This window comes from Chrysemys picta, chromosome 1 (assembly GCF_011386835.1).
Source record: "Chrysemys picta bellii isolate R12L10 chromosome 1, ASM1138683v2, whole genome shotgun sequence".
Lineage (NCBI taxonomy): Eukaryota > Metazoa > Chordata > Testudines > Emydidae > Chrysemys > Chrysemys picta.
This window is the reverse complement of record NC_088791.1, coordinates 155,189,023-155,213,289: the sequence shown is the minus strand read 5'-3', so window position 1 is coordinate 155,213,289 and position 24,267 is coordinate 155,189,023. Positions and strand designations below refer to the sequence as shown.

The following is a 24,267-nucleotide window of genomic DNA, read 5'->3' as shown; positions in this document are numbered from 1 at the left end:
GCACAAAGGAAACCAAAGAGCAGCTTGGAAACGTCATGGACATGTGCATGCAAGCCCTAACGTTGTATGTTTGGAGGGCAGGGGGCACTGAAAAATTATACCTGGTTATATCATATACAGTACTGCCAGCCTCAAATGTTCAAAAACATGAGATTTTTTAAAACAAAATAGAAGAGTAAGCTTATGCCAAAAATAGAGCAGTCACGTATTCAGATCTGAGTTGTTTTTAGTGTTGTTGTAGCCATGTTTGTCCCAGGATATGAGAGAGACAAGGTGGGTGAGAACGTCTTTTATTGGAACAACTTCTTTCTGAGTTAACAGCCAATAAAAGAATAGATTATCACTTTAGAGATCAATTAAATGCAGTCAAAGAAGTTTTGGGCCCTCTTTCTAGATACATTTGAATAAAAACCATTCAGACTGCTCAAAGAATGTCAGACTTCCATTCCACCTAACTCCTCCACCTTTTCCCTCCTGGGTCCTTCCCTCCCCTCCCTATTCACATAGGTCTCCTATATTATTACTGTAACCTCCACCCTACTGTGTTATGCCTATATAGTACTGTCTGTTCTTGCAGCTTTGAAGAGTTGTAAAATTGCATAATTCTGTTGGAGATCCTATGAAGCCTGCAGTATTCTGCAGCATATATGAGCTGTAAGTGATTTACCTTTTGGTACTTTTTATTGGTTATTTTTTTTAAACCACACACACACACACAAAATCAATAAAATACTAATCACAAAAAAATTGTCAATGCTGCCATGGGAACCTGAAAGTGAAACTGATTATTGTGTATTCATCACCCCTGCTGAAGAAATGTACTTAGTAAGCAACCATAAGGAAAGTAAACTAGATTATTCATTTACATTTTTAAAAATTGATGGTGTTTTTTGTATGGACCTTTTCTTATTTAAAAATAGGTGTAGTATTGCCAACTCTGGTGATTTTTTGAGGTTATTTCTGCAATATTTGTTTTTTTTCTCCCTTAAGGCCCCAGTCACTTGAATCAAAAGTTTGCATGAGAATCTCAGCTTTTTAAAAAAAACAAAAACACAAAACAGCACATTTCTAGTGGTTGCAGAGAAAACTTGAAAATGTGAAGAGTGTGTGACCAAAAAGCAAATAAAAAGAACTCAAAATTTCCCCCCAAATGATGAGATTTTAAACAGATAATGTTGAGAGGTTTTTTTTTATTTGCCTTGTGACCTTTGAGCTTTTCTACACAACTGTGGGGGCCAGAAACTTTTTTTAATTGTTGAAATGAAAGCTGAGATTCTGATGTTTTCACTTAGCTGCAGGAGCGGAAGCTGTGAGAAGACACCAAATCTAGAGAGACTCATGCAAAAATCCTCAATGTAGGATTGACCCCAATGAGAGTTTTGGGAGTACAGAGGATGTGGGAGTGAGCCCAAGTTTGCCTTTATCAAAATGGCATCAATAAAAACTGCTCAAAAAAAATCACATTGTGTGAATAAAACAGCTGATAGCATTGAACTGAATTAAGGGCTTCATCCAATTGGAGTCAATGCAAAGACTCTATCAACTTCCATAGGCTGGATCAGTCCCTAAGCCCAGCTGGGCACAAACTCCTCAGGAGACTCAAGTCCCTTTCAGCCCAGGAGGGGGCTGGTTGCCTCCATATCTTCCCGCACTTACCTGGACAGTTCTTTGGACTGGGGTCTGTAGCTCCAGCTGGTAGTCTCTGCGGCTATGTAGTGTTCCCGGACCTGAGCTGCTCCCACCCGATGCCACGCCAAACCTGGCCACCACAAACCAAGCAGCATCAAGAGAAGGAGGTGCGTGCAGGAGAGCCCCATGGTGCAAGCTCCTGCTGATGCCACACTGGGAAACACAAGGCAGTGGCTGCTGCTTTTGCTAATGCTGGGGAAATGCTTTCATTGTGGTTAGTGATGCAAGAGGTGATGGTGGTGTTAGTGACACCCAGGTCATTGCTCTTCACCTCCTCCTGCTGCTGACAGGAATCAGAGTGGAGATAAACAGCTGTTCAGGCTGCCTTTTCCTCCCTCCCCCACATCTTCCCTGCTGCGTGCCAAGCACAAAGGACAAGCAGCCTCAACCACATAAGGCAGAGTTGGTTGGCTGGGTCGTTGCCTACTAGGGCAGTAGAGTATTAGGGGCAGCAACCCAAATAGGAACGGTTTATGTGGCTGACTTGCAGGGTGATGAAGCATAGGTGGAGTGCTGGCACTGGGGGCAGGGCTGGCTAGGGATGTCACATGTCCTTGGATGTCAGGGATTATTCCAATTTTGAGGGGGAAAGATCCTACATCCTGCAAACCTGGCATGCTGGGTGATACAGAGCAAGAAATAGTTCAGGGCCTGGGGACTGACAGGCTCCAGAGACTTGTACTAGTTCAAATCCAGTCTAGGTTAATAGAAACTGACAGCTGCTACCTCAGGACAGCTCTGTGGTAGCCTGTGATAATCCGGGAGCTCCTAGTCGATAAGCGTCTGCCAGGGCCGGCTCCAGGGTTTTGGCCACCCAAACAGCGGGAAGGGGAAAAAAAAAAAAAGCGCTGCGATTGCGATCTGCGGCAGCAATTCGGCGGGAGGTCCTTCGCTCCAAGCAGGAGTGAGGGACCGTCCGCCAAATTGCCGCCGAATAGCTGGACGTGCCGCCCCTCTCTGGAGCGGCCGCCCCAAGCACCTGCTTGCCAGGCTGGTGCCTGGAGCCGGCCCTGGCGTCCGCATAATCAGATAATTGACATTAAATGCTCCCTTTATTAGAAGGCAATATGCAGAGCTGGATTAACCTTTTGTGGCCTGGCGCCAAACTTATTTATGGACTCCTGTGGGAGCAATGGAGCATGGCGCGGGGAGGTCAATCCCCAGAGCAAGGGGCCAGCCAGGGGCAATGGGGCATGGCATGGGCCTCCCTGTTCTGTCCAGCCCAGTGCAAGGGCACTATTTAGAAACTGGCAGTTGCCAGACACACAGGGGCCCACCTGGTCCTGTGCTGCCAGCCTGCCCCTTCAGGGGGCGGGCACATGCCACGCCACACAGCCCCTCCCCCCACAACATCCTCTGGACTCCCTATGGGCAGAGCCCCCCAGACCCACTATGCTCAGCACCCCCCCCCCACCCCAAACCTCCTTCACACAAATGCATAGTGCCCTGCACACCACCACCCTGGCCCAGCGCCCCCCTGCCCACAGCCCTACCACAACTGCCTGCACCCCCCACAGAACTCCCACTCCCTAGTGCCCCAACATACAGATCTTCCCTGCCCCCTCACAGCCCAGCACCCCTTCCCCTGCAAGAAACCCACTCCCCCATGCCCTGGCTCCCGGCTGCACTCACTGGCCCTGCTGGGAGGCAACTGTGTCTGCCAGGCTGAGCCGGCAGTGCAGCCAGAGCTGGTCCCGGGGTGGGGAATTGCTCTGGTCCCTCGGGAGTGTCATGATCAGCCAGGCCAGGGCCTGCCCCAGCCGGGTTCCCTCAAGATGCACTTCCCCTTGAGGGGCCCAGCCAAGCTCCCCGCACTGTCCCCTCCCCTCCATCCCCAGACTGCGACTGGCCAGGCTTCTGCACCAGTCCCAGGCAGCTCACCTCTGGGGAGACAGGTGGGACCCCACAGGTGGTGGGAAGCAGAGACTGCCGGAGCCAGAGGTGCACTGGGGTCTGAACAGGGGGCAGAGAGGAGCGGGGGGGGTGGGGCTGAGGAGGCAGCAGGCGGGCAGGCCAAGAGGAGCAAGTGGTGGGCGGGGGGAGCTAGAGGGGTCTCGGGGAGCAGTGCAAGTGGAGCAGTGCAAGTAGAGCAGCCTTCTGAGCATGGGCTCGGCTCCATGGAGCCACTGTAAACCGGGACTGGTAATACGCCAAACCTGAAGGAGCCAGGGAGACTTGACTCCTCTTTTGTCCAGAGCGAGAGTCCCTCTACCTCAGCTTTGAGTAGAGCGGGCTGAAATTTTTTGAACATGTTCTTGTAGTAAAAACAAAGAGTCTCTAAAATGATTTTCTTGTGTGAAAATTCGTTGACATTGTTGAAATTTGACATCAACACTTTCATGCCTTTTTGGATATTTTTGGTTGTTTTTTTGTTGTGTTTTTTACATCAAAAACTAATCAGAAACATAACCAAAAAAGTCAATAACCATTTTGATTTTCTCCCAATGTCAGGTTTTTTTGGTAAAAGAAAAATAGTTGATTTAGGTTTTTAGTAAATGCAAAGTTCCAGTAATCTTTTTGACAGTGTCTTTGCTAAAAATTAAAAACAAAACAAAAACCCCCAAAAGTAAACAAAGAAACTAGGTTAAATTTAAAACACTTTGAACCAAAAACATGTTAGCAATTTCCCCAAATTAATTTTGGATGTAACCAACTAACTCTAGGGTTGGGACACATTTACAGGGCACTGGAGAGGAACTTGTCCATGCTTTACTGTTTTATTCTCGGGCTCTCACAGATGCATAGATTTTAAAGCCAGAAGGCACCATTATCATTATCCAGTCTGACTGCCTATAAGACACAGGCCATAGGACTTGCCTGAATTAACTCCTGCTTCAAGTCTAATAGCTGTGGTTGAATGAGAGCACATCCTTTAGAAAAACATGCAATCCTGATTTAAAGATTTCTAGTGACAGAGAATCCAACACATCTCTAGTAATTTGTTCCTGTGGTTAATTACCTTCACTTAAAATGTGCATCTTGTTTTCAGTCTAAAAATGTCTAGCTTCAACTTCCAGCCATCGGATTTTGTAATGACTTTTTCTGGTAGATTAAAGAGCTGTCTATGTTCAGAAATCTCTTCTCCATGTAGGTACCAGTAGAATTTGTTATACCTTCGTCTGTTAGATCGAAGAGCACTCCATTATCAAATTTTTGATCCCCATATAGCTTCTTCCAGGTCATTAACAAAAATGTTAAACAGAAGAATCGATCCCTGTGGGATTCCACCAGAAACACACCCGCTGGATGATGATTCCTCACATTTACAATTTCATTTTGAGAGCTATCAGTGAGCTATGTTTTAATCCATTTAATGTGTTGCATGTTCATTTTGTATCATTCTAGTTTCCTAACAAATTAAAATACCACATCAAGTGCCTTACAGAAGTCTAAGTATGTTACATTGACACTACTACTTTTAACTAAACTTGTAATCTCATCCAAAAAGATATCCAGTGAGAAAACAGATTTTGTCACCCTATAAACCCATGTTGATTGTCATCAATTATATTATCCCTCATTAAGTCAAGTCCCATGTCAGTCGTTATATTATTTTGCTTGGGATCCATGTCAGACTGACAGGCCTATAATTACTTGGTCATCCCATTTATGCTTTTTAAATACTGGCATAACATTAATTTTCTTCCCATCTTCTGGAACTTCCCCAGTGTTCCAAGACTTATTCAAAATCAATAGTAGGGGGCCAGAGAGCTCCCCAGCCAGCTCTTAAGATTCTTGGATGAAAATTATCCAGACCTGCTGATTTAAAAATGTCTAACTTTAGTAGCTGTTTAACATCTTCCTTAGTTACTGTTGGAATGGAAAGTATTTCATCACAATCATATGATATGAAAATACCATCTTACTTTTCCCCCAAACATAGAACAGAACTATTTATCAAACACACATCTGCCTTTTCTGTGTAGTTATTGACAATGCCACTATTTCCTCAAGTAATGGACCCGTTACCATTGTAGGATTCCTCTTGTTCCTAATGTATTTAACAATTCCTATGGCAAGCAGAAATAAAGGACAGTAAGATTTCTTTGTGTCCTTTTGCTTCTTGTATTAAGTTTCTACCATTGCTAACTTGTGATTTATGTTAATTTCTATTAACTTCCCCTTTTTCCCCATTTGTCATTATAACAAATGGAAAAAAGGGGAACTTGATTGCCATTAATATAATTTATATATAAAATTTTACAGCTGTTTTTATTTCTACTCTGAGTCAGGCTGCTTTCTAACCAGCGTAGTCTTGCACCTAAACAAACAGTGGCGGATTTAGAGTTGGTGGGCCCCTGTGTGCAGCTTCATTTTTGGGACCCCCACCTCAGTAGCGGCAGCCGGGAGCCCTGGGGCAGCTGCCCCTTTTGCCCTTCCCTCCCCACCCCCCCCAATCAGCAGCCCTGGGTGCGGGGGGAGTGGGGGTGCTGCAGCACCCCCACGTTTTATGTGGGGCTCCGCTGCCGCCCCGCACCACTTATGTTAAAACATATTGTTAGGAGCACAGAACTGCAGGGGCTGCCAAAACTTCCCTTGCCATTCCACCAGCACCGTGACATGTTAAAAATCATTAAGAAAGGGACAGATAAGACAGAAAATATCATATTGACTCTATATAAATCCATGGTATGTATGCCCATATTTTGAAACTTGTGTGCAGATATGGTTGCCCCTCTCTAAAAAGTTAGAACTCTACCCCGATATAACGCGTCCCGATATAACACAAATTCTGATATAACATGGTAAAGCAGTGCTCGGAGGGTGGGGTGGGGGGCAGGGCTGCGCACTCCGGCGGATCAAAGCAAGTTTGATATAACACGGTTTCACCGATAACGCGATAAGATTTTTTGGCTCCACAGGACTGCATTATATTGAGGTAGAGGTGTATATTGGAATTGGAAAAGGTTCAGAAAAGGGCAACAAAAATGATTAGGGGTATGGAACAGCTTCGGTATGAGGAGAAATTAAGACTGGGACTTTTCTGCTTTGAAAAGAGATGACTTAGGTGGAATATGATAGAGGTCTATAAAATCATGACTGGAGTCGAGAAAGTAAATGAAGTATTATTTACTCATAACACAAGAACCAGGGGTCACCAAATGAAATTAATAGGCAGTAGGTTTAAAACAAACAAAAGGAAGTATTTTTTCACACAACGCACAGTCAACCTGTGAAACTCCTTGCCAGAGGATGTTGTGATGGCCAAGACCATAACAGGGTTCAAAAAAGAACTAGAGAAATTCATGGGGGATAGGTTCATCAATGGCTATTAGCCAGGATGGGCAGGAATGGTGTCCCTAGCCTCTATTTGCCAGAAGCTGGGAATGATTACCTGTTCTGTTCATTCTCTCTGGGTCACCTGGCATTGGCCACTGTCAGAAGATAGGATACTGGGCTAGATGGACTTTTGGTCTGACCCAGTATGGCCGGTCTTATGTTCTTAAGTTCATCATGGTAGCAGCCTTGTTAAATCTCAGGCTGCTTCTGGATACTCAGGTAGAAGCTGTGAGGCCAAAAGTGCTCCCCCCCCCCCCTCACCAGTGTCTGGCAAGAAAAGTGTGGCCCTTGCTACACAGTAATCCATGCCATCACCTTGGGCTATACAAAATGTGACAATAGGAGATCACCCTGAATCTGGAGCTGGTATAAAGTGTAGCTGCTCGATTATTAAGTATTTTCATGACAAGAGCATGTAACACGCGTGCTCTGATTTATCAACAGACAACAGAAGTGGAACACCCTCCAGATTTCCATGGAAAGAGGCTACTGACAGGGAGGCAAAGATCCCTCGGCTCTGGAACCTACTTCCCCATTTCCCATATGAATTTAGATCTGTTAATCTTCAGGATATGCCTGCAACATCTACCTCTTTTCTTGGGAATGGTTTGAGGTGATCTGGCCCCACTGAAGTCAGAGTTTTGCCATTGATGTCACTGGAGCTAGGACTTCACTCCAGAACTTTTGTTTGTTTAAACAAAAATGTTTTTGTCTGGGAAGTCATGGCCAGGTTGAACATACAACCGTTATTAAAAGCTGTTATAAAATGTTTTAACAACTGATCATTTAACAATATGCAGTTATTAAAACTGTTTCACAGTATGAAAGGATCTCCGAAATTAGGAAATTTTAGCTGCAATCAACTTGAAAACTTTCACATGAACACTTTGGTGATTTTGCTCCAGGCCATTTTGTGATGCAAACATTTCATTTTTGGTGATGGTTTTGTCACCTAGCAAAGTTGCCTTTGAAAATATGGAAAATCAGAAATGTTCACATTTTACTCTACACTCCAGAAATTCAGCTGTACTTTCAAGTGGAAAATGGTGACAGTATGAAATATTTTAAAAAGGCAGAATAAAATGTGAAAATAATATTGATTGAGGTTTTTTAATTTTATTTCATTTTTTAAAAATCTCTCTACTTGGAAACGCATACATTTTTTGTTATGAAAACTCTAATTCTCTTGAAACAGCTTGAGACAACACTTTATAAGGTTATAGACCAAAACGTGGCCCTGGGTTCTTGATGATATTCTGCCCCAGGCCATGAGGACCCATGTGAGCAGAGGGAGTCCTCTGCTGACAAGACTGGAGCCTAGGACAGTACTAAAAGCTTAGCTAAAACTCTGCTGAAAAGATATATTCAAGGACAGCAAATATATTCTCACTGAGTGCATCCATCCTGAGAAAATCCATAAATGTTTTCTGCACCACAGCAGCTGCACCAGCGATAATGTTGTCAAATGCTGTAGCATAGACAAGGTGTAGGTGTCTTTACCATATAGTGTTATCCAATCTCATTTTATTACCATCAGGTTCTGTTTCTCATCAACAGCCAAGAAGGCTTGTTTCTTCCAGTAGGGATAACAAAACAGCATTGCCTAGCTTCTAGCTGTTAGAGCATAGGACTGGAAGCCATGAATCCTATTTCTGATTCTACCACTGACCTTCCATGATCTTGGGCAAATCACTGTCTCTTTATGCCTCTTTCCTACCACCTATAAAGATACTGTTGATCCCCACCTGGGGGTGCTGAGAAGATTAATGGTTATTTGCGATATATAGTGTCAGAGGCATGCGTGATGTTTAAAAAGCAAATATAAAGATGAAGGCCCTAGATTCTCAGAGAAGGGGTTGCAGATCCTTGATCTTGAGAGGCTACTTCTATGTTAGCCCCAGCAGAGATCAGAGCAGAGTGGAGGCCTCTCTTCTCTACACTGGCTGGCTATGACCCTCCAAGGGACCACCTACCAGCCAGGGATTGCTGGAGTGCAGCATCACACCCGCTTCCCAGCCCCAACACCAGCGGCTACTGGATAGTGGTGTAGACTGGGCTTGTGTGTGTACTGGGGACTCCCCCTTCAAAGGGAATGTCTAGGGAGAGACATCTGATAGCTTTCAGCAGTGAGAGGGTTACAGAGAGAGCAAATCTGGGCTCAGGATTAAGCCCAAGGTCCCTGCCCTCAAGAGATTTAATCTAAAATTAGGTCAGGACCAGGACAAAAAGAGAACAGACCATTGTGGGTGACTAGGAGAAGAAGACAGTGGTAGAGAAATGGAGGGAATGTGTTTGGGTGCACAGATTCCCATGGAAAGGGGCATGTCAATCTTGCATGTTTTCTGGATTTGATGTTTGTTACTTTCTCTTTTTAAGGGTGGGTCTACACTGCAGCTGGGTCGGTGCAGGTAAACAGACACGTGCTAGCTCTGCTCCAGCCTGCGTGCTAAAAATAGCAGTATGGCTATTGCGGCTCGGGCTAGCCACCTGAGAACAATCCCACCTGACCTCTGCGTCCATATGCGGTTGGCCAGCCTGAGCTGCCACCCACGCTGCTGCTTGAGCACACAAGGTCAAGCAGAGCAAGCACGTGTCCACCCACCCGCTCTGGGAAGCGCCCTCCCAGCTGCTGTGCCGTTGTATCCTTAATGTACATTAATATGAATGAAATATCTGCCAATGAAATCTCTTTTAATTCACGTTGGCAAAACACCAAGATCCCTGGAGGAAAGGCACTTCAGAAAAACCAAATATGACCACTCAAAGAGTTTAAAAAAAATGTAGTTCTGCATAGTGACTGCTGAAAGGTGTAAAGCGTCCAGACTTGGCAATCCTTTGTTCATGTGTACTCTGTGCGTCCAGCACCTAGGAAGGATCACAGCCAAAGAGTTCTACCCGAAGAGCAATGTTTCGATTCCAGGTTTTAGGAACAATGCGGATGAACCTGGAAAATATGGGTGGATTTAAGAAATGCTTGACCTGTCCGCTGCTGTTCTCATTCCCCACAAATACCTGAAAGTAAACAAAACAATGAATTAGTGAAAAAAAATTATTAAAAAAAAAGCGGCAGCATTTTAAAGGTATCTAAATACTTCAGAGTTGCTGCGTTAGGGGACAGGGAGGTGGACTGGATCACTCCAGTGGTGTATATACAGCCTTCCTCCTCTAGGTCACTGGTTCAAATCCAGTCAAATCCAAACTGTGGTCTGGGTGAAATGATTTCATGGTCTCTGTTTCTGTCTACATCACAAAAACCATCACCACAATTGGTGCTAACTGGCCCCTGTGTTGGCTGGGGACTGACAAATCCCCCCTCTCTTATCCCTAGATGTGGTCCCTGCAGGTCGGGATTGAAGCACATCCGTCAAGGTGGCTTGGGGGATTCTCTAAGTGCTGTACCTGCTGTGTGGATGTAGGCATAAGCGCCGACTCCGTGAGTGCTTCGGGGTTGGAGATTTGGGAAATGGGTCCAATAGGGGCAGGGAGGGGGCGGAGCTGGGACGGGGACTTTGGGGAAGGGCTTGGAATGGGGGTGGGGCAGGAGTGGGGAAAGGGTGGAGTCGGGGCGGGGCTGGAGGGGCGCGAGCCCCCAGTGGTGCCAGGGAAAGTTGGCGCCTATGGATGTAGGGAGGTGTCAGCTCTGTCAATCTGGGACCTTCCACCAGCCCTAAATTCTCTTAAAAAAATTAAAGCAAAAAATATTTTGCAGTGAAGTTTGGCAGAGGCTTCCGCGTACACATTCTGTGCATTCCTTTGAAATGTTCCTCTGTAAAAGGCATGCCACTGATTTCATCCCAGGTTCAACGGCATTACACACAAATGTAGCATCCCCTCCCTTTTATTGTTGAAAATTACTTACATCAGAAATAAAGAGCCATGAAAGGAAAGTTGTAGAGTCCTCTATAAGAGAAGAACCACTCCACCAGCATTTCAAATTCAACTGCAGGAACAATTTTTTGTGCCCCTCATTCTGGGGCTGTCCCTCATTTGGGCCTGGAGAAGTATGACAAAGTGCTCGGGATTCAGAAATGGACAGAGTTCTCCAAGTTTAAAATGGTACCTTTCCCACTGAAGTGGAGTCATCCATATAAGGTTTCCATTCTGTGCCTTCATCACTGTAAAGGATGGCGAAGGTTTTCACAAACTGCTCCGTAGACATGGACTTGCAACCCTGGGTTGTGATAGCAGTTATCTTCTTCGCTTTGAGGAGATCAATCTGCAGCCACTGCTGGTTGTTGTTTGACTACAAACAATACAAAGAGTAATGCGTGAGCAAATGCGTGTTTGTGCCAATATTAGCACAACCAGAAACTTTGCTCAATAACAGTTAAAGTTGTATGAAGACATCCACCCACCCAGAACCTCAAACCTCTGCAAACAAAGCTAAGGGAAGCGCTACCAGCATTCTCTGCTGGCCACAGATCCGTTTAATCACTGCAGATGATACACGCTGACCCTCCATCCAGCATTCACTTCCATCACCAGCGCAGAATGAAAAGCAATACAAATTCATCCCTGGTGAATTAATGTAGCTCTCATAAAGCGCTTCTCAACAATAGATCTCAAAGCGCTTTAAAGTATCAACATCATCCCCATTTTACAGATAGGGAAACTGAGACATGGGGGGGGGGGACTGACTTTCTCAAGGTCACCCAGCAAGCCAGTGACAGAGTTGGTTATAGAACCCAGGCCTCCTGAGTCTCACTCCAATGCTCTAGTCACTAAGCAGTACTGCTGAACAACAGTAAAGCCAACAGAATTGCACCAGATGAATTTGGCTCACAGGCCACCTACCTTCAGCGCTTACTCATCCACTGAGTCCAAAGAGACCACTCCCATGAGTAACGGCTGCAGGGTCAGGCCCATCAAGTTGAGCATGCTGGACCAGCTGCCAGTCTCCACATAGTTTCATTGCTTTCCATTTCACATTATGAAATTAGCAAATGTTCTTTTTTTAAAGAAAAAAAAAAAAACCCTCTTTGCGAGCATGTCACAAACCTCCCCCTGGAAGGGAACTAAGCAGGCGTTTCACTGGAGGACTGGATAGAACAAACCAGAGCACAGCACGGAGGGGGCACACGGAGCAGGCACAGACACACACCGGAGCAGCAGCACATTTGCTAACGGCAGCTGCTTTGACTTAGCAGTTTTGTCTTTTGTTTGCTTCTTACCTTCGCTTGCCAGGCATTTATCCTCCCTTGCTGATTGAGACGCGCGAGGGAAGGCTCCCATGAGTTATACCAGGATTTCTTACAGGAAGAAGCTCTAATCTGAGCATTCTTGATCTCCCCATTTTCCATTCCCAGTGGCAGAGAGCAACCTGTTAAGAGAATAGCAGCAGGTCTCCATTTCATCTCTTGAGCAGCAGTGGACTAGAGGAATAAGCAACAGGCTAGGAATTCCCGTCTCTGCCACTGACTTGCTGTATGGCCTTGCTCAAGTCATTGTAACCTCCCTTGTGCCTTAGTTTCCCCATCTTTAAAAAGGGGGTAATGCAGGGTTGTTGTGAGCATTCATTAGTTAAAACGTGTAAAGCACTTTGAAGTTGTGAAGCGCTATCTACATTCTAACTGCTCAGGGAGTGGCAGAAGAGCATACATTTGCAGTCAGGGAGTGGAGCTCTCTTTGCCCAGTCATCATGAAAACTAAGGCCAGCAGATCTGTGAAATGAAAGGTTTGTGCGTCTGCCTATTGTGGGCGAGACTGTCAAAAGCACCCAGAGTTAGACCAATTCTGAGCGCTTTTGAAAGTCCCACTCTGTATTCTTATATTGCCATTCAAATAAACTAACAAGGGGCTTGTTGTCCAGGGAACTGGGAAAGGGGATCCACAGCCTCTCATTTCTAGGTTGCAGGTTTGAATCCAGCCCAGGGCAGGCGTAACTGCAAGTCACCCATGCAATGACTGTGCAATGGCTTGTGTGAAATGAGATTTACGGACTCAGTCCTGTTCCTGTTGGCCGTGAGCTCACATCACCACTTCAGGTGGTGCTGACTGTCAGCATGCTAATGGCCACTTTGTTGTTGTTCTCAGAGAGGCCTATGACTGAATGAGACATGACTAAACTCTGCTCCCACGCCCGGAGGAAGTTTCCCCAGGTCTGTGTTAAGGCACATACAGAAGGCAGTGTGCAGGAAGCTGGCACTGCCACTGACCATGCCTTGCCTGTTCCGTGGATAAACAGAGAAAAGCCAGAGCTGTCAATCCAAATACAAACACCAGTGCTAACAATGGGCTTTTCAAAAGCACTGAATGGGAAAAAACACTAACTTCCAATGGCTTTGAATGCGAGTTGGGTACCTAGATGCTTTAAAAAAAAAAAAAAAAAAAAAAATTCGCTCCCTAAATTAGGGCCAAGGATTTCAGAAGCATCTTGTGATTTTTGGATGCCCAACTTGAGAAACCCAATTTTCAGAGGGTGGGCAGAACTGTGTCTGAAAATCAGGCCCCTTTGAGATGTCTCATGTTAGGCACCAAACATCTTGCCCCATTAAAAAAAAAAAGTTGAGCGTATTTTTCTAAGGGGTAGAGGGGAAACAAGTACCAGTGAGTTCTCATTGCTCACCTTTGACTTCGCAGCCCAGGAGTTCCATGCGAAGAGTAGGCCTGTTGTAGGAATCAGTTGGATAAACCCTAATATACCTAGCAATGATAGGTGGATCAATATGGTTGTCTTTTATCCCATGGGCATCTGAATTACCTTCAAACAACTAGTAAAACAGAAAAAAGCAATTAAGATTTCAGAAAAGATAACGATATTAATTAAAAGCAATTACAAGCTTGATCCTGCAAACCCTACATCATGCGATTAAGTCTTTACTTATGCAATTTCAATGGGGCTACTCACATTACAGCAAAACCTAAAAACACATCATCCTTATCTTTGCCTTAGTATAGCACCCAGAGGCTAAACCAGGACCCAGTGTGTTAGGCGCAGTAAAGACCCTTATTAGGATATTAATAGACAGACAACTAAGACCAGTGGAGACTTAACATTCATTAACACCTATCATACAAACACCATGACACTGTGGATATGGCTACACTATTGCAGCTACAGGTGCAGCGTGCTGGGACTGTACCACTGTAGTGCCATAGTGTTCACCCTTCCTTTGTCGCTGGAAGGGGTTTTCCATCAGTGTAGTTAATTCTCCTCTCCAAGAGGTCGATGGAAGAATTCTGCATCTACAGTGAGGCGTAGGCTGAGCTAACTACATTGCACAGGGTGTGCTATTTTTCAGAGCCCTGAGCAATGTAGCTAAGTCAGTTTAATTTTTGGGTGGAAACCTGGCCTCAGAGTTGAGCTCCAGCTGGCAGGGAAGGGGAGTTTGGGCATAGATAGGAGACCCCTGAAGGTGCTGTATGGACACTTGGGTTGCACATGGGTTAGGTAGCTACTGCTAATATTAGCAGTACTATTGTGACAGGGTGCCAGGGCTGGGCTGCATTGAACCGGGGCATGAGTTCAGCCCAGCGTCCCACTCTCCTTGCACATGTGCTCAGGGGAAGGGCCGTGAGCCAGAAGTGGGGACAGAGGCCTGTGCAGAAGTGGGGCTGCACAACCAGGGTTACGGGGCTGGGTTGAAGCCCAGGCTGGGGAGATTCTTTATCTCTTATTACGATCCTGTATTCTGCTGTGTTATACACACCAGGCCAGACTAGTAAAGGGATCTAGGTGCCTCACGATGCAGATTGGCATCTAGTGCGGTTTTCAAAAACCCCTTTAGGCACTTAGGTTCTTTGGAATTAGTGGGATTTTCCAATCTGCATCTTCATGCACCTAAATACCTTTAAAAATCAGACCCCTTATTCCTTGAGAAAAGCCCCTGATGGCTGCCTGTGTGGTACTTTCTGCTGAGCCATCCCACCCGCTTACAGCTGCGTAAAGCCGGGGAGGCTGTGGTGATTAACGAGCAGGCAGACCTTCTGTCCCCCAGTGCTGTTTCCTATGAAGGTGATCCACTTCCGTTTGTCTTTGCTGTAAGTCATAAAGAACTCTTTGACATACAAGGACTTCATCAACTGCTTGGCTCCCTGCGTCTGTATCCCTGTGATCAGAACTTGCCTTTGCAGGTCCACCTGTAGAACAGCAAGATACACAAACTGTAAGAAAAGCTGAACCATGAACCCAATTTCATCCTCTGGCAGCTAGGGAGTGGGGCCCAGGCCTGCATTTAGACACTCAGAATGGCACTTCCATTGGCACTCAGAATGGCTCTACTCAAGCTGGATAACGGGGTGTCTAAGCTGATGCAAGAGTCCAAATGAGGAGTTGTGTCCTAACGTATTTTATTGATGTGTGTATTTACTTATAGGCATTTTTGGGGTGCCCATCACCACAGTATCTGGGCACCTGACAAACATTAATGAATCCATCCTCGCAGCGTCTCTGGGCGAAGCAGGGGAGTGTTGCTATCTCCACTGTACAGACGGGGAGAGCGAGGCACAGAATGGGTAAGGCCTACATTTCCAAAGCAGCCTCTGGTTTTGAGCGTCCACCCAGAGATAACCAGGGCTTGTTTTTTGGGGATGTGGAGCCCCCACAACTCCAGCTGAAGCCACCAGAGGCCATGAGTGCTCAGTACCACTGAAAAATTAGAACCTGGTGTCTCAAACTGGGCACAGAAGCACCCTCCAAAAAAACCAACCACGAGCAACGTTTGAAAGTTTTTGCACCAGGTCACACGGTGATTGTGTAGCAGAGCCAAGGTCTCCCGATTCCCGGGAGTGAGTGCCTTCACCAGAGGACCCTTCCTCCCCCCTTAGGCCTTCTGATGCACACAGTGAAAAGGTCAGTGATGTTGTTTACTAGCGAAGCTGTGCAGGAAAAGAAAGATGCGGGGGGAGAGGGGGTTCTTCTGATCAGCTGAAGAAAGAGCAATTATTTTAAAGGGAGTTTTCAGCCCCACTTCATCAAGCACAAACGGATTATTTCTCTCTCCAAGTTTCCTGCCCTTACAAAAGAAAAGCAATTCTTTTCATGGATTTCAGGGGGATTTGGAAGGCATCTGTAACCACAGACCCTGGTTTCTACTGAGCAAGTCACATGAGAGCCATTAACTCCTTCACAGCTGCTAGACTGTTTTTGTGTATTTTTAATAAATAAATGATGTTGACTATAATCACTTCAAAAGTGTTGGGGGGAAGAAAGAGGAGAGGAAAGGTGTTGGGCTGATAGCTCCGGGGAGAGTGAATCTTCTATTTATCCAGCCAACATGTGCAGTGATAGTGCAAGTTTCCCCCACGCTAGCCCACCAACAGGCCTCCTCCCTGAGCCGCAGGTGCCATCCCCAGGGCTCACATGGGTGTTCGGTCTCCATGGCCCATCCAGTCCATGGTCTCTCTTCTGAGCAAGGAGGGCAGTTAGCACCAGTTTTGGTGGGAGAAGGGATGGGTTTGGGATGTGGACTGAGAACATTAGCTCATTATACACAGGTCTCTGCTGTGATTTTCTGGCTCCAGCAAAACCAGGCTGGATTCAGACAAGCGACATTGCAGGGAAAGCCAGCACATCTTGTTATCTATCTTGTGAGCTGTTAAGTTCCTCCTTAGCAGCAGTTTTAATTGAACATCCATAATAACCTGCAGCTGCTTATAGAAACTTTCTCTTTGATCCAGTAAGATGAGCGAAGAGGCAATTTTTAGAGGAGACAGGCTTAGCACAGCTCTGACTGGCTGAGCAAGGAGTCTGGGAGGCTCCGGTCTGCCACACCTGGTAAAGCAGCTGCCTAGGGATCACACATGTCCCATTTAGGAGCATGAGCTGCAGTGTCATGCAGGACATACTGTCTGTCAAGCTACAGAGAGCAGATACAACAACAAACAGGCAATTTCTGCAAAATCTTCTAGTGCTACAGCCAGTTCTAAGGAAATACTCAGTGGGGGCCTGATTTTCAAAACAGCTCAGCTACCACCACCGGTTAGGCACCGAAATGAAGTGACCGGATACTCAGAAGTACTCCGCACCCAGAAGTCTCCACTCTTGAACATCTGGCCAAGTCTTTAGGGGCCTAACAGGTCGCTGAGCTTCTCCAAGAACCTGACCACTTGTTCTGGGGTATCTGGAAAGCCACCAGAAGCTGAACAGGAAGAGCTTAAAGTACAAAACAACTTGTAATGCATTAACGCCCCCCCCTCACCCCATGTAACAGTTTGTGTAGTGAAGTAGAAAGATGTCCAACCCATGACTAGAGTGGAGGATTAGCTGGTCACGCAGCAAGGGGTGAATACATATGCACATTGAAAGACGGGGACAGGAAAAGGACAGGCTGTTTATCTACAGTATGATTATACCCTAGGCAGCGGCAGGGCAAACTTCCCAACAATTCCGCCCGACAACAGGCCACGACCCTGACACAATACTGGGGCAGGGCTCAGCATTCACTTGAAGAGGAGCGTGCAACCTACTGAACCATCAGTACCACTTCCTGCGACCCCTGAGTTTTCCTTGGCAGCCTCTTTGGGAAGGTCTAGTTATAGTTTGACCTTGTTTAACACACGAGACCCCAAATAAACCCAGCATGTGTGTGGTGGTGTGGCTGCAGGCATCAGCTAACTGGTCTGTGTGTCACAGTGAGCAAGTATGTATTATACCAACCATACCTGGATCCATGGAAATTCACTTTGCTCCATGTCAGTGCTCCAAGCATTATATTTTCCAGCGTTGTTTAATCTAGCTAATTTAGGCTCCCAATAGTCTAGGTGGAAAAAAGGAAGAAGGATATATGGTAAAAATCAAGGAAAACTAGAAAGCCACTTGCTTCTCAGCATGCATACTTCAGTTCTTTTTTGGTTTGTCCTAAAGAAAGAGACTCCAGTACAAATACCCGATAAGCTGTAAAGCTGACAAAAGCTTCAGAGACATTGGATGTTATGAAATAAAAATTGACTGATCTCTGAAAACATGATTATAGCCAGAAAAGTGGCTTTAAAAATAATATAATACCTAGCGCTTACCTAACACTTTTCATCAGCAGCTCTCAAAGCACTTTATAAAAGGGATCAGTATCATTATCCCCATTTTACAGATGAGGAAAACGGAGGCCCAGAACAGTGAAGTCATTTCCCCAACGTCACCCAGCAGACCAGTGGCAGAACTAAAAATAAAACCAGGTCTCCTGAGCCCCAGTCCTGTGCTCTAACCACTGGGAAACACTGCCTCCCATGGCACCCTTTTACTGAACGTACTACTTCCTTTGGCTTTGTCAGCATTAGGGGTTGGAGTCAAGTTACAACATGCAGCAGCCAGAGCTAGCGGTGGAGGCAGAGCCAAACCACGTTCAACATCCACTGTAGAAAGCAACCCCTCGGGAAGGGCATTGTTAAAAATCAATTGTTTCTCTTGTCTGATAGGTAATTTTCAAATGTGTGTGACTTGATTACTTCTAAAGCAAATGCCTTCAGAGACATCTGTCCTTCATAGAGAGCTAAATCCACAGGAAGTTTGAAGTCATCAAAATAAGCCATTTCTTTATTATCTCGGGGAGGAAACAGCATCTGAAAAGAGTACCCGTCCATGGGTATATGGAACGTTACCAAACTCCCCATCAAAAGCTCACCTTTGGGATGGGAATAAGTGAGAGAAAAAAGACCCCAACATTGCTTGGAATGTCATTTTGCAGCGTTTTACTCCCTTACAATATTTATACACTGCACTTCTACCTCTCATTCCCCTTAAAAATAGCAATGCATCCTCAATGCCATTTTACAGCTAGAGAAACTGAGGCATTGGGGGGAGAAGTGACTTGTCCAAGGCCACTCATCAGGCCAGTGGCAGAGACAGGAATAGAACCCAGGTCTCCTGACAACCCTGTCCTTTACATTAGCCAGCACATAGAACAGGAGGAGCAGAAAAGCCTACCTCACTGTCAGAAGACTACAGTGATATTGGCCTGGTCTACACACTTAAATTTTGTCAGCATAGTTCTGTTAATTGAGGGGGAGGGCAGAAGGGGGAAATCACATTGCCTAGCTGACAGTTATGCTGGCAACCTCCTCCCCCCCAGTCTTCTGTAGGTATAGCTAATGCTGTTCAGGGAGGCAGTGTAGCTATCCCATCAGAACTCCTTCTGTCAGCATAGCTATGCCAGCCAAGCTCTGCAGTGTACACATGGCCTTGGACTGCTCAGTCCTGCTCCGACTCTGGGCCTGCAGAACCAAGAGCTTTCTGAAGTCTGACCGCCTGTTAATTACTGAAATGATGCCAAAAGACAGTAGCATGCATGAAACACAGAGAGGCAGAGAAAATCTACAATTGCACTGCCTGGTGCCAAGTCGTATTACTGAAGACCATGTCTGATCTTCTCAAATAATAAAATGTTCTTCTACCATGTGTTTAAACTCACTTATGTGATGAGAAGCACTGATCTGTGAATCAAGTATAAGTCCATTCTTTAGGCCCATTGGTAACTTGCACTCTAGAGAGAACACAAAAATGGTTGATGACTGATGAGCTGCATTCCATAACTTATCAGGAAAAAGAGGGTCATTCAGAGTCATGTTTGAGGAGCTGGCTGGGCCTTTCTGATGAGATCACCCTTCGTACCAACTCCCAATAGGGCACATTTGGGACTTCATCACTGTTTTAAAAAAGAGAGAGAGAGAGCGCTCTGTATGCCCACAGGATCAAAATCGTCTCTGCGTTCAATTCCCTCAATTAAGAATTCATAGGTGGTTTTAGGGAATCAACGAATGTAAAGTTAGTGCTTTGAATGCTATACAACACTTCTTTTAAAATTCAATTTACTATAATCACTCCATGAGCTCCCCCTTTATAATATAGCCGTTTCCTCAATTCAGATTCTATTCCGCCATTACTGTCCCATGCCCTGAAAGGGAGAGAGAACTTTGTAACTAGACTCCTGTATATTAGAATGATCATGATTAGATTCAGTACCTTTTTCTACAACGATAAAGGAGGCCTGCATTCCAGCTTGCTGATATTCCCCCACTTCGGTGTCTAAAAGCCACATGCCAGCTTTTGGTGGGGTCATTTCAATAGTTCGAAATGAGCCTTTAAAATAGAGAGGAGAAAAACAAATCACAGCTAATCTATTGAAACGTTAGCAGGAGATTGGCTGACACAGAACAGTGAGGCTGGATAAACCAAGGCCTATCGATCCTGCCCATTTCTGGTGGCTTGACAAAATGAGAGTCTAATATCTTGCGCCTATTGGAAAGCGTAGCAGATACCAACATCATTCTCCTTTTAAGAAAGGGGTTCTAATTAGAGACATGTGGGAATCAAAAGTTCAAATCTGAATCCAAGCTTCACCACTTTGAAATTTACCTTTTCACATAACCTTGGATGCATGCACATATTTTGTAGAATACTGCATACGCAGTATGGGCTGTGTGGTCATGTAGTGAATGACCTAACCTTTTACACGGATTCATGCTGTGGTAACAGTAACTCTGAAGGGCTGATGCTGGCCCTTAACATACTGGAAGACTGTTAGCAGGTCGCCCCCTCAGGTTTCTCTTCTCAAGACTAAACGTGTCCAGGTTTATTTAACCATTATTTAACCATTCTTCATAGATCAGGTTTGCTAACCCTTTTATCGTTTTTGTTGGTCTCCTTGGGACTGTCTCCATTTTGTCCACATCTTTCCTAAAAAGCAACAGAGAGTCCTGTGGAGACTCTCTTGCTTTTTACAGACCCAGACTAACACGGCTACCCCTCAGATATCTTTCCTAATGTGTGTGCCCAGCACAGGTGCCGACTTCTAATTTTCCCCAGTGGTGCTCAACAACCGCTCAGCCCCCGGCCCCACCTCCACCCCTTCCCTGCCTCTTCCCACCCCCACTCCACCCCCACCTCTTTCTGACCCCTCCCCCGAGCACACCCCTTTCCCACTCCCAGCGCCTCCTGCACGCTGCGGAACAGCTGTTCAGCAGTGTGCAGGAGGCACTGGGAGGGCGGGGTAGGAGTTGATCAGCAGGGGCCAGCGGCAGGCGGGAGTGGAGCTTAGCTGCCGGTGGGTGCTAAGCACCTGCTAATTTTTCTCTGTGCCCTGGAGCACCCACAGAGTCTGCACCTATGGTGCCCAGAATTGGATATAGTACTCCAGCGGCGGTCTCACCAGTGCTGAGTAGAGAAGGACAATTACTTCCCAAGTCTTACATACAACACTCCTGTCAATAGACTCCAGAATGATTTTAAGCCTTTTTCACAACTGCATCACATTGTTGACTCGTTTTAAATTTGTGATCCACTATAACCCAAAGATCCTTTTCAGCAGTACTACCACCTAGCCAGTTATTCCCCATTTTGTAGCTGTGCATTTGATTTTTCCTTCCTAAGTGAAATACTTTGCACTTGTCCTTATTGAATTTCATCTTATTCATTTCAAACCAATTCTCCAATTTGTTAAGGTTATTTTGAATTCTAATCCTGTCCTGCACCCCTCCCACCTTGGTACCACCTGCAAATTTTACAAGCACTCCATTATCCATGTCATTAATGAAAATAATATTGACTAGTTCTGGACCCAGGACTGACCCCGGATGGACCCCACTGGATAAGCCCTCCCGGTTTGACAGCGAACCATCGATAACTACTCTTTGAGTACCGTCTTTCAACTTGTTGTGCGCCCACCTTATAGTAATTTCCCTAGTTTGGTTATGGGAATGTCTTATGGGACTGTATGAAAAGCATTTTAATGGCAACAAAAAAGAGCTCTATTGTGATTATTAACTAGTTATTCATGGAGTCTCTTTTCAGTGTGAATACTAAGCTCTCTAGCCACAAGTCTCCAAGCACTTTACAAAGTGAAATCAGCATTATTGTCCTCATTTTGCAAATGGGGGAAACTGAGGGACAGAGCAGGGAAGGGACTTGCCCATGTTCACACAGCAGTGGCATAGCTGGGAACAGACCCCAGACAACACGGCCTACCAGCTCCATCTCCCCTATACAAACCTGCTGTGCCTGATCAGGACATCAGTCCATGCACTCCATATCCCATCTCCAACCTTACCCAGTAACTTACATTTCAGAGGAGGGCGGCCTCCTCTCCAGTCCCACCTCCCCAACTCAATGAGGTAGATCTGTAGATCTCAGACTTTTGTACTGGTGACCCCTTTCACACAGCAAACCTCTGAGGGAGACCCTCCCTTAAAAATATTAAAAAGTGTTTTAATATATAACATTATTATGAATGCGGGAGGCAAAGCGGGGTTTGAGGTGGAGACTGACAGCTTGCGACCTCCCATGTAATAACCTCGCAACCCCCTGAGGGGTCCCAACCCCCTGTTTCAGAACCCGGAAGTAGATGATGCTGGGGTTGGGGAAGTCCTTTCCGACCTCACAGGAAATGAACAGCAAGTACCTGGAAACACAAGACTTAATCATCACTATCTTAATGGGCCCAAACCAATTTCTGCTTCTGCTGATCTAATGACACTGAATTTTAGTAGAGTCACCCCAAAATTACCAAGTGTAGGGTTTAGCCTCATAATTAGGAGTATAAATGACAAGACCACTGAGCTGATATGTACCTGGAAGGAGAGGACAGACACCAAGCTGATGCCCAGGGACTTCTGTGAAGGTCTGACCATGAAAGTGAACCACGTGAATATCTTTTGACCCGCCCATATTCAACAAGTGCCATCGGACCAGTTCATCTTTATACATCCTCAGTCCTTGCAAGTGATATATGATCCCATTAATGGCTGAAAAGAAAAATATTACAAGGGATAAAAGAAACTACAAACACTCCAGCTGAGAGACAATAAAGATGTCAACTAGAATTGGACCAGAGGATACAGATTGGATCTAGATGCAAATGTCCCCAAAGCCTATAGAGTTTCAGATCTGGTGTCCTGGTCCATGCCAATCTCTAGTGTCAACATATAATAATTTATTACCTGAGAAGGTCATTAAGTGTCATTGCAAGTGTAATTGATGGTCATTCAAATAAGCGAGAATGCTTTCTACCTTCCTGGTAGAAACAAAATGAACAAAAGCCCCAGAAACTCTTGAACAGCCAAAAGTAGATAGTGTTGATATTTATCTGTTTGAATGAGTCGAACATGAGGCCAGCTTGATTCATATTAGGTTTGTGAGCCAAACTAACCCCATAAACCCTATATTAGGGGGCCTAAATTAAGTTGATTCCTCTTAAAGGGAGGAACATCATCAAGTGGGTGTTGCAACTCTGAAAATTTCAAGGGAAAACCCCCCAGGGTCCCTACTGGCCGTGGGAAAAAAAGTCTCAAAAATATTAATCAAGTGTTACTCAATACCCATATGTCTGCCTGAGACTGCAAACAGCCTAAAGCAATAGCTCTGAGAGGTGTGACCTATCCACTTCATTTGAATAGTGCATTGATTCTGAAATGTAAAGGTGACGATTTAAAAGTCAACTTTGTTAACTATTTCACTACTTATCATTTTAGTGGAAACATCCAGCGAATGTGCTTATTCCAATCCCAAACTGCCTCTCATCTCCTCGGTTGGGGGATTTAATATTAAAATAAACTAACAGAGGTTCCTGTGTTGATGGCAATATTCATTATCATATTAAATTCAGAAAAACTCCATTTTTCAAATTTAAATGGAAGTGCCACAAAATTCACAGCCTGCTGCACCTGAATGCCAGAGAATTCAGAGACCAGGCCACGGGATTTAAGCACTGCTTGCTGTAGAGTACAGGGGATTGAATATAATGAGACAGATTCTATTAATGTCAACAGATCTGACTTGTGCCTGACTTTAAGGATCACATTTTAAAAATGTGGCTTCCATTTTTGCGTACGATCACTTATTCACATAAATAGTAGTACTAACCGGCCAAGTTTCCAAAAGAGGTCTCCCATTTAGGCACCTAAATGAAGTGATCAGATTTTCAAAAGTGTGCATCACCCAACAGCTCTCATTGTTGTGAATGGGGGGAGCTGCTGGGTCCTGAGCTCTTTGGAATAATTGGCCACTTCTTTTGGTATCTAAGCGGGAACTGAACTCTTCTGAAAAGCCAGATTCTGTTGTGGGTGCCAAGCACGTCTGAAAATCCACCCCCTATGCACAAACTTCCATCTGTGCCAATTAGAGCTGGCTGAAACCAGGATGTTCTGTTTCATGGGGAATTTCACAATTTTTCTGAAACACAAAAACGCATTTTTGTGGGAAATTAATTAAAACTGATGCAATTTTGCAAAAATTTTTGGTGTAATCAGATCAGCATTTTCAATTCAATTGAACGCTGTTTCAGTTGAAGTTTTCTACCAGCTCTCCTGCCAAACAACCCCTCCACCCCTCCCTACACACACCCCACACAGATGGAGCGGCCTGGCTGAAAA

At 45.3% G+C, this 24,267-nt stretch overlaps 2 protein-coding genes across 3 annotated transcripts in view; both read right to left on the bottom strand.

The window, feature by feature from the left end:
* LOC101941765 (coagulation factor V-like) overlaps window positions 1–1,964 on the bottom strand; it is a 65,711-nt gene extending 63,747 nt beyond the window's left edge. Inside the window, exon 1 of the mRNA XM_065573709.1 lies at window positions 1,657–1,964. Coding sequence (XP_065429781.1) covers window positions 1,657–1,817 — 161 coding nt within the window. The 5' untranslated portion in view covers window positions 1,818–1,964. The remainder of the gene's footprint in view (window positions 1–1,656) is intronic.
* Window positions 1,965–6,743: 4,779 nt separating this feature from the next.
* Window positions 6,744–24,267, bottom strand: part of LOC101935267 (coagulation factor V-like) — a 57,017-nt gene continuing 39,493 nt past the window's right edge. Inside the window, exons 17-25 of one of the 2 annotated variants that reach the window (XM_005294524.4) lie at window positions 22,468–22,641; window positions 19,865–19,981; window positions 19,314–19,385; window positions 17,572–17,666; window positions 14,893–15,048; window positions 13,535–13,679; window positions 12,141–12,289; window positions 11,030–11,212; window positions 6,744–9,981 (exon numbers count right to left, since the gene is read on the bottom strand). In XM_005294524.4, the coding sequence (XP_005294581.2) occupies window positions 9,835–9,981; window positions 11,030–11,212; window positions 12,141–12,289; window positions 13,535–13,679; window positions 14,893–15,048; window positions 17,572–17,666; window positions 19,314–19,385; window positions 19,865–19,981; window positions 22,468–22,641 (1,238 nt within the window). In that variant the 3' untranslated portion in view covers window positions 6,744–9,834. The remainder of the gene's footprint in view (window positions 9,982–11,029; window positions 11,213–12,140; window positions 12,290–13,534; window positions 13,680–14,892; window positions 15,049–17,571; window positions 17,667–19,313; window positions 19,386–19,864; window positions 19,982–22,467; window positions 22,642–24,267) is intronic. The other variant, XR_010593998.1, reaches the window with a different exon arrangement.